The sequence below is a fragment of the Camelina sativa genome, chromosome 2 (assembly GCF_000633955.1).
Source record: "Camelina sativa cultivar DH55 chromosome 2, Cs, whole genome shotgun sequence".
Lineage (NCBI taxonomy): Eukaryota > Viridiplantae > Streptophyta > Magnoliopsida > Brassicales > Brassicaceae > Camelina > Camelina sativa.
In genome coordinates, this window is record NC_025686.1 from 11,956,544 (window position 1) to 11,966,400 (window position 9,857).

Sequence of the window (9,857 nt, forward strand, 5' to 3'; positions counted from 1 at the left end):
TTACTGTTATTTAGTTTTAACTTTAATTTTTCTTTTCTTTTGCAGATGGTCAGGGACAAATACTTCGAGGAAAATCCATAATTTGTTTCTTTCAACAACATTTCATTTAGTTTTTTTATTTTGTAGGCTGGAAAATATATTATTATTAATATTGTTTGGTAAACAAATATTGTAAGCTTACGTGACAAAGTTTGCAAGGTTCAAAAATGATATTCAGGATTTTTTTGTAAAAATTTATAGACTTTTACAATGTTTTTAAACGGTATTATAATGAGTACATATGATTTTTTAAAGAATTTTACAATATTTTAAAAGGTTTTACAACATGATATAAGATTGTAATCACTCCAACTTAAGATCACACAAGGATCAAGAAATTCCAAGCTTAACTTGCGGAAGGTGGAATTCACGAGCTGGCTCTGAGGCACTCTCTCGTGAATCAAGGGGTGGTACGATGGATAGATGGGTGATTGACTTGCTCAATCAGTGGGATAATCGACTCACTCGATCAATGAACGAATGAAAGATGTTGAATCACTCAACACACTCAATCCGCATGATTCTAGAGTACTAAGTGAATCACTCACAAAGAACTAAAGAACAAGCAATACAAAGACTCAAACTTTGTAAAGAAGAAAATGTTTCTATTACTTTAAAAATGATCAAGGGTAAATTACAATGAACAAACTAATGAGCATATATTGGCTCAACTACACGTTCTAGTGTTCTAAAACAAGAAAGAAATCACAACAATTAATGAAAATATGATCATTGGACCATTAAATGTAGAATCAGTCCAAATTAAGGCAAGAAGATGTGTCTTGTATCTCGTTAACTTGGGGAGAAAATGGTGACGTCTTGGAAGCTTCTTAGGTACTTGTGGAAACTCGAATATGCACAAGAATAGATTAGGAAGTAGTCGTTGTGCATTGATGATAATCGGGTCCAAAAGAGGCAAGTAATAATAAGATTGAATCCGCCTGATCCAATGGTTATTATTGCTGGTGAAAATCCTCCAAAATTTTTTTGGTGGCTGTAGAGGTTCTGCTGGTTTCCACATGTAGTTTTGGGACACGTCCAAGTAAAGGTAATTAAAAGTTTCCTTATCTGGCTCCAAGTAGATGAAGGGTGGTTTGGACTTGGGTCTTCTCTTGGATTGTTCTCCATGGGCTAGGGACTTGTGGTGAATCAAATGGGTGTTTGTGCTTCCTCCAGGGCTGGTCCAAGTGTCAAAAGGCTAAAAATCTTCATAGTTTGCAATGATGTATGATTCATCAGCGAGTAGTTTAAGTCCATCAGCGAGTAGTTCAGTATGTCTATCAACGAGTAGTTCAACAGGTCCAACAAGTATCTCAACAAGTACTTCAGCAACGACTTCTTGTGTCAGTTTTGAATCAGATGGATGGTAAATGATTCCTTGATGACTTGGTGTTGTCTCATTAAAACCTTTCTAGTTAAACCCAATGGGAAAAACCCTAGACAAGGGAAAAAGAGTGCAACAGTCATATCCCAACAATGAGGTGATTTGACTTGCTGATGTTTGATCCCTCTTGAACCATTGGACTTCTTAGGGTTAAGTTGATTGTGATTATTTAACCCTTCGCATTGTGCTTGATCAGAACTCCCTTTGGGCAAAGATTCTCCAAGTTGCTCTTCGTGGACCGGTTTGGTGTGTGGACTGGTTGGTTTTCCATGTTCCCGGTTTGGTCTAGTTCTGATGTCCGCATCACAACATTTTAAATGGTTTTTAAACGGTTTTACAAGAGTATAAATGATTTTTGAAGAACTTTACAAGGTTTAAAAATGTTTTTAAAAAGTTTTAAATGGTTCTTAAAAGGTTTTACAAGTTGTTTATAATGTTTTATAATAGTGTATTTACGTGGTTATACATGCTTTTTATATGGTCTTACAAGTTGTTTATAATGTTTTAAAACAATAAAATCTGAAAAATATTCTTTGTAAATGGAGTTTACAACACCGCAGACTGAAATATTTTTTCTAAAAGAATAAATTCAAGTTGAATTAAAGAGAGGGAGAGAGTTAGATAGCAGCTACACAACTAGATTTGTTGTGTCCACACTGACCACACCTACTGCATTTGTATTTTTTTGAATTTGTCTTAGCCTTTCCATGCTCCACGAACTAGCTATTCTCTTTTTCTTTCGCCTGCCACTAGGTATACGGGTAGAAGTTGGCTGAATAGAAGTACTAACACTCTCTGGAATCTCCCAATACTCCATAATACCTACTGGGTGAATGCTCTCTGAATATGCTAAACGCCATCTGTAAATAAAAAAGGAAGATAAGCGTTATAGAACTTTGTTAAACTTTTGAAAAACCTTGTAAAACCTTTTAGAAACTATTTATAAACAACTTGTAAAACCTTTTAAAACATTGTAAAAACCTTTTAAAACATTGTAAAAACCTTTTAAAACATTGTAAAAACCTGTCATATCCTTTATTTGTGCAACCTTTTCAAAATCCAAGTAAAGAAGAGAGTTATAACATGTCAGTGAAATGAGAATCATCAACAAACATGTTTTCATTGAGATTGACATGTTTGGCAGCAGCAATTCCATTTGCAAAAGGAAATTTGTCAATATCAAACATATAGCATGTGAATTTCCTTGTGTCCAAATTCACCACATACGTCTTTAAACCTCCTTTAACCTCGAACACATTTTCATTTACTTGACATTTTTCAAGCCAGCGTGTAGAAACATTATAAGATGCATTCATCTTCTTCCCCACATTTGGAGTAACAATATATGGATGTCGATAGCTCTCCTCACGTCGCTCATTAAACCACCTAGTCAAAATAGACCTACTTGTCTCAAACAGGCAGACAATTGGATACTCACGAGTCTCTTTCAACAAGGAGTTAATGGACTCGGCTAAATTAGATGTCATGATGTTGTATCGGGTAGAAGGAGAATATGCACGAGACCATTTCCTAATATCAGCTTGCCAAAGATATTCTCCAAGTTCGAGGTCACCATTAGGACTGAACAAATAATCAAATTCATATATAGTGTAAGCTCTTGAAGCATCATGAACAACTGGAAGAAGAGAAGAAGAAGCTCTAAATCGTGTTTCCAGATTCTTTTTCAAGTCGAAAGTGCAGATCCCATGATGAGCATGTTCATAATTTACTGAAAGCGCAATTGCAATTGAAGAAGCCCGATCAGACACGAAAACTAGATCCTGTTCATCGGGAATAATAGTCTTCAAACACCGCAAAAACTATTCCCATGATGTATCATTCTCAGAATCAACAACGGCAAAAGCAATAGGATACAACAGAAAATTACCATCCTGAGCTGATGCAGCAAGCAAAGTCCCTTTAAATTTTGATTTCAAATGGGCGCCATCAATAGAAATAACTTTTCTCATCAACTTAAAACCTCTAATTGATGCACCAAAAGCCAGAAAAGCATATTTAAACTTATTAGCAGAATCAACTTTGATGTAAGTGATAGAACCTGGATTTTTCTTTTCTACCATGTGGAACCAACTCCGTAAAACCTCATAACTATCAGCATGTAAACCCTTAGCAAGTTCTGATGCATGTTCTTGAGCTCTCCATGCTTTTGAGTACGAGACACCAACTCTATGGTCATTCCTAAAAAAATTCATGAGCTATTTAGGTATGAGAGGAAGCTTTCCTCCTGTAAAATGGTTACTAACCATACCAGCCAAAGTCTTTTCAGATGCTTGGTGATGATTAACATTCCTTAAAGAAGAGTCACAGCTGTGCTGACTAATATACTTTTGAATAACAAAGCTATTTGATGTTTTAACCTTCGTTGCACGGAGCCTCCAACTATGTTTTTCATCAATACAATGAAAAACATACCTCTTGTTGTCTGATTTAGTAGTATGAAACTCAAAACTATGCTTGACTGCATACATCCGCATCTGACTTCTCATTTCTGTTTTGTCTTTGAATAACTTCCTACAAAACAGTGAATCAACATCAATTAGACCAGTTGAGTGTGAAGAACCAGATGGACACCCAACAGAGGTTGTTATGTTACGTCTAATCTGCTGATTATGCATACTAGATGTTTCATATCCACAATCATCGGTGGCAGTATATTGACTTGAAGAAGCAATAGGAGAACAATAAAAACGAGGAACACTCTCGACATATGAATTTGGTATTGTTTCACCCTGAAAGTACAAATCAATAACTTTGGAAAAAGATTTATAAATTATTTAAAACATTTCACAAGTGTTTTCAAAAGACTTTATAAGGTTTACATCTGTTTTCAAAGGTTTTTAAAAGTGTTTAAATGGATTTACCAAAGGTTTTAGAAAGTTATTAAAAAATTTATGCCATTGTAAATTACCTGAGTATGAGTAGCAGGAGAAAATAGTATTTCCAACAAACAGAATTTAGTTAGTTTAATCCTGAAATGATTTGTAAAATATTTAAAACGTTTTACAAGTGTTTTCAAAGGATTTTATAAGGTTTACGATTGTTTTCAAAAGTTTTTAAAAAGTGTTTATAAATTTTTTGTAAGCAACAAATTTTTTAAAATTCTGAAGTAGAAAGTGTTACCTGAATACGAGAACGACACACGTCCTAATATACCGCCCAAATCCTAAAACAATACGGACTACATACTACTCAGTAGTTATAATAGATTTCTCTACACTTGTTATCGTTTATTTTCTCTTTCATATGGTTTTCATTTTATGGACTGGTACGAATCATTCCAAGTTCAGGGATTACAAAAATAACCAACTCAAACGGAAGGCGATATGACACCACGGAGTTACAAAGTAAAAGAATGACAGGAAATGTCAAATGAGTTTCCGGAAAAATCTTATTCGGCATCATTCAGATAAACAGACAAACAACCTTATGCTCCTGTAGCTCCGGATTTCACAAGGTTTTCAAGGGCCTTTAGAATCTGTGGCTCGCTCAGACCATCCAAGTTTACACACCTCTCAACACCCATATCTGCACAAGGGTTTACAAGCAAGCACAAATTAACGGATGAAGAAGAAAAAAACAGAAGCATTTATAAATACTGGTTCCCAAGTAGAATCGAGGATGACAGTTTTAACGCATACGCATGGGGGAAAACACGATGATACTTTAACGTTTTATACAGTCATCTAACACTAGCAGTCATGTGGAGCGGAGTCTTAAAGCAGCGGCATCTCCCATGGAATAAACAATTGTTGATTCTCTGATCTCAGCAGCTAAACAACTTTCTAAACATGCCAGTTACATGGGTACAGATATCTATACATAACTACATGATGGGAGTCGGGAAAAAGTTCTCTCGTCGCAGATATTTGAATACTTTTAGTTGCTGAAGACACTGATATGTGATTACTATACAATAACAAAACCAAAGAATACGAGAACAAGCAAACTACAGTAGTAAAGCAATCGCATGAATTATATAAGATATTAGCATTCACATAAAACACAGCAAGGAACTAGGGAAAACAATCCTCGTTTTAAAAACACAAGCAAATACGCATAGTGGTTTACACAATACATTTTCATCAAAGACTCTTAAGGGTGAGTGTGCACTTTAAGTTTAATGGGTTAACTCAAGATGTTAAAGGACTCTTTCATAAAACAAACTGAATGCAGACAAAAGAGGAAGCCACTTCTGTTATTTACCAATCAAATCGAAAAAGTCTTTAAAAATTGCATTTTCATCAGGGTACAAGCCTCTAAGAGTGAGTGTGTATATCAAGTGTAATGGCTTAACACATGATGTTATAAAGACACTCATCTATACAAAAAAAAAAAAAAAAAAAAAAAAAAAAAAAAAAAAAAAAAAAAAAANCATAAACAAGAGAAGAAGCAACATTTGTAACTACATTCACATCAAATCTTTAAAAAACATTAAGCACAAAATAATTTCAACTCTCTACAAATTAAACAATTTGAGTCTAAGTAATGGGGAGATGAAGCAATTTACCAAATCTTGCCCACATCTGAGGCTGGATCCCACTACATTCACGGATCAAGATTGGGAATTTAGGGTTTAGAGACTTCAAATCTTTGTAATTCTTCTCAACAAACGTTCTGAAAACCCCCCAAAAAAAAAAAATCACAAAACCAAACGGAAATGGAACATTGAAAGAAAAATCTCCGATCTGAGAGATTGCTTTTTTTTTTTTTGATCAAAAATTGAAACCTGGTGGGAGCACTAGCTGGAGACGATTGACAAAGAAGAATCCTAAGCTCTTTCATAGACTTCGATATGCTTCCTCTCCATGCCATCTCTCGCTCTTCTTCTTGCTCTCAAACTCTTCAGATGCCACAAAACAAACAAAGAATCAAAGACCAGGGAGAAGACTTTTGTGTTCTGTGTGAAAATGGATCTTCAAGGAGAATTGACTTAGGCCCATTAATGTTATTGGGCTTAGGCCTATTCAAGTTAGTCGGTTTTGTTAGGTTTAGAGGGGAAAACAATAAAAAAAGAAAACTAGGTTACGTATATATCCTTCATTCTCTTCTCTGCCACAATTGCTTTCTTTTTTTTAGCATCCAATAAACAAAGGCTTGAGCGTTGTTCGTTCGCGTAGCATTTTCTTCTTCAGGTGCTTTTCGATCTTCATCATTCTTTTTTTTTTTTTTTTTTTTTTTTNGGGGGGGGGGGGGGGGTGCGGGGTTTATTTTGTTGTTGTTATCGTTTCGTAATTGTTTGATTTGATCGATTGAATCTGTGATCTGATATATTTTTGCATGTGTTGATCGTTGTTTATTTGTTTTCTGTAGACTTTTTTTTGGTGTATTTGTTTATTAAATTTCCTCGTTTTTTTGGTAGACATATCGTTTTTGATCATCTTGATTCGTATTTTTTTTATTAAAAAAAACAAGGTAGATCCATCAGTTATATACCTATTGCCTTGATCTTTGAAATTGCGAAGTAATTTATTGAGCAAATAAAAGTTTTGATTTATTTTATGATTGATGATTAATGTGTTAAAACGAGTTGGAACTGGTCATATGAACCAATTGTATTACGCTTTGGTAATAGTTTTGTAATGGTTTACTGGGAATTGTATTTCACTACTCCAGTTCTATATTGAGTTTAATTGTACATGTTTTTTTTTTTTTTGTGTTAACTAGCTTCTCTACTGATGTTTCAGGATTTTGTTCTATTTGTTAAGATGGGAGACAAAAACGATGACGACAAGAACATTGAGATATGGAAGATAAAGAAGTTGATCAAATCCCTTGAAGCTGCTAGGGGTAATGGAACCAGCATGATCTCACTCATCATGCCTCCCCGGGATCAGGTTTCTCGTGTTACTAAGATGCTGGGGGATGAGTATGGAACCGCGTCAAACATCAAGAGCAGAGTCAATCGCCAGTCTGTTTTGGGAGCCATTACTTCTGCGCAGCAAAGGCTGAAACTTTACAACAGGGTCCCTCCCAATGGTCTTGTGCTGTATACCGGAACCATTGTCAACGAGGAAGGTAAGGAAAAGAAGGTTACTATTGACTTCGAGCCTTTCAGACCCATCAATGCTTCCCTCTACCTCTGTGACAACAAGTTTCATACGGAAGCTCTGAATGAATTGCTGGAGTCTGATGACAAGTTTGGTTTCATTGTAATGGATGGAAACGGGACTCTCTTTGGAACTCTGAGCGGTAACACACGTGAGGTGCTTCACAAGTTCTCTGTTGATCTTCCCAAGAAACACGGAAGAGGAGGACAATCTGCTCTTCGTTTTGCTCGTCTCCGTATGGAGAAGCGTCACAATTATGTGAGGAAAACTGCTGAGCTCGCCACACAGTACTACATCAATCCTGCAACAAGTCAGCCTAATGTGTCTGGGCTAATTCTTGCCGGTTCAGCAGATTTCAAGACTGAGTTGAGTCAATCAGATATGTTTGATCCCCGGTTGGCGGCAAAGATACTGAATGTGGTGGATGTATCATATGGAGGAGAAAATGGTTTCAATCAGGCTATCGAGCTTTCAGCTGAGATTCTGGCGAATGTGAAGTTCATCCAAGAGAAGCGTCTGATTGGCAAGTACTTTGAGGAAATAAGCCAGGACACCGGGAAGTACGTGTTTGGTGTGGAAGATACGTTGAACGCTTTGGAATCAGGTGCTATCGAGACACTAATTGTATGGGAAAATCTTGATATCAACAGATATGTGATGAAGAACAGTGCGACTGGTGAAACTGTGATCAAGCACCTGAACAAGGAACAGGAAGCCAACACGGAGAATTTCAAAGTAGTCGACAGCGACTTGGCTTTGGATGTGGAGGAGAAGCTGTCTTTACTCGAGTGGCTGGCTAATGAGTACAGGCGTTTTGGTTGTGCGCTTGAGTTTGTTACCAATAAATCACAGGAAGGGTCTCAGTTTTGCAGAGGGTTTGGAGGAATCGGAGGGATACTTCGTTACCAGCTTGACATGACTGCCTTTGATTCTGAGGATGGACAAGTTGATGATGATGATTCGGAATAACAATCAATCAAATCCTCACCATCGCTGGTTGAGGAAGATGGCCCACCGCCATGCCTGAACCAGCCTGCGCGGGCTATCGGGGACGTTCGAAAAAAATTGAAGAAGCGCCTTCTGAAGAAGGTAAAAAAAATATCTCTTGAAACCTAGCTTTCTTGTTAGAAATCCTTAGCTTAATACCTCTGTAATGATGTTTATTGAAACAGGTGGAGAATCATGGAACAGGTGGAGAATGAAGAAGCTGTTGCTTTGGTAGCGTTCGTCGTTGTCTGCAACATTTACGGAGTTTTCTTTTGAGTTGCTGTTCTTTAATAATTTTACTTTGGTCAGTTTGATTTCAGTTTTTTATACTCTCTCTGTCTGAGAGAAACACGTAATGATTTGGGTTTTTATTGCATCAATGTTTTTGACTTTGGGTTGATAAAATAAGTTGGGACGACATTTAATCCACGCTTCTTATTAAAGGTTTTTTTATCCCGTTTTAGAATTCAATATTGAATAGTTAATTAATCAACTAGCCTCGAAATCTTGGAAGTTGATAAAATAAGTTGGGACGACATTTAATCCACGCTTCTTATTAAAGGTTTTTTTATCCCGTTTTAGAATTCAATATTGAATAGTTAATTAATCAACTAGCCTCGAAATCTTGGGCCTGATGAACGTTGTTCGTTTCTAGATTTTAATGGTAAAAAAAATTATTCAACCAATTTTTACCATTTACATTATAAAGATCGAACAAGTTGAAACTAATTTTTACCATTTGCATTATAAAGATCGAAGAAGTTAAAAAAAATATTCAGCCTGTTTAACCCAAAAAGTTGAAAAAATAAACTAATTCTACAGTAAAAAATTTTAACTTGTTCAATCTCTATTTTGAAGATGAATGAGTTGAATATTATTCGATACAATTTTGTCCAATCCATTTTTTCAATTTTGTGCATCTATTTACAGCCTAAGTCTTGTAGAAACAAAATTCAACAATGGTTTTATGAGAGTATTTTATATGAGATTGATCAGAAGTGTAAGATAGTTAATAAGAATCAAATTCACATTACGATTTTATGTAAGGATTTCATGAGACTGATCAGAATTGGAAGATGGGTCATAATAAAATCTAATACTGCTTCACAGTACCGGTGTAAAAGTAAAATAAAATTGCTATGGTCTCTGTTCAATTTATGAAAAATAGGTTTCAGTTACATATAAATTTTTTTGAAAATTTTTTAATCTTAAAATACACTACTTTTTAGGGGAAATGCTCATTAAATTCTCCAACTATTCATCAACTTGCACCTCTCTATCGACATCACTGCTGCTTCATCATTAATTTATCTTCACGATCGTTTTTTCTTTAAATTTAAAAAAAAATACTCAGAGTTTTTTTTTTTTTTTTTTTTTTT

The 9,857-nt window shown here is 35.4% G+C and overlaps 2 protein-coding genes across 2 annotated transcripts; one reads left to right on the forward strand and one right to left on the reverse strand.

Annotated features, from left to right (window-relative positions):
* On the reverse strand, positions 4,675–6,325 carry LOC104722450 (NADH dehydrogenase [ubiquinone] 1 alpha subcomplex subunit 2). The gene is made up of 3 exons (XM_010440618.2): positions 6,171–6,325; positions 5,952–6,058; positions 4,675–4,969 (listed from the first exon to the last, which is right to left on the reverse strand). Exons 1-3 carry the CDS (start codon positions 6,254–6,256, stop codon positions 4,869–4,871), a joined length of 294 nt encoding a protein of 97 aa, XP_010438920.1. The 5' UTR covers positions 6,257–6,325; the 3' UTR covers positions 4,675–4,868.
* On the forward strand, positions 6,481–8,921 carry LOC104722460 (eukaryotic peptide chain release factor subunit 1-1). The gene is made up of 3 exons (XM_010440628.2): positions 6,481–6,576; positions 7,129–8,580; positions 8,664–8,921. The coding sequence occupies exon 2, from the start codon at positions 7,150–7,152 to the stop codon at positions 8,458–8,460; it is 1,311 nt and encodes a 436-aa protein (XP_010438930.1). The 5' UTR covers positions 6,481–6,576; positions 7,129–7,149; the 3' UTR covers positions 8,461–8,580; positions 8,664–8,921.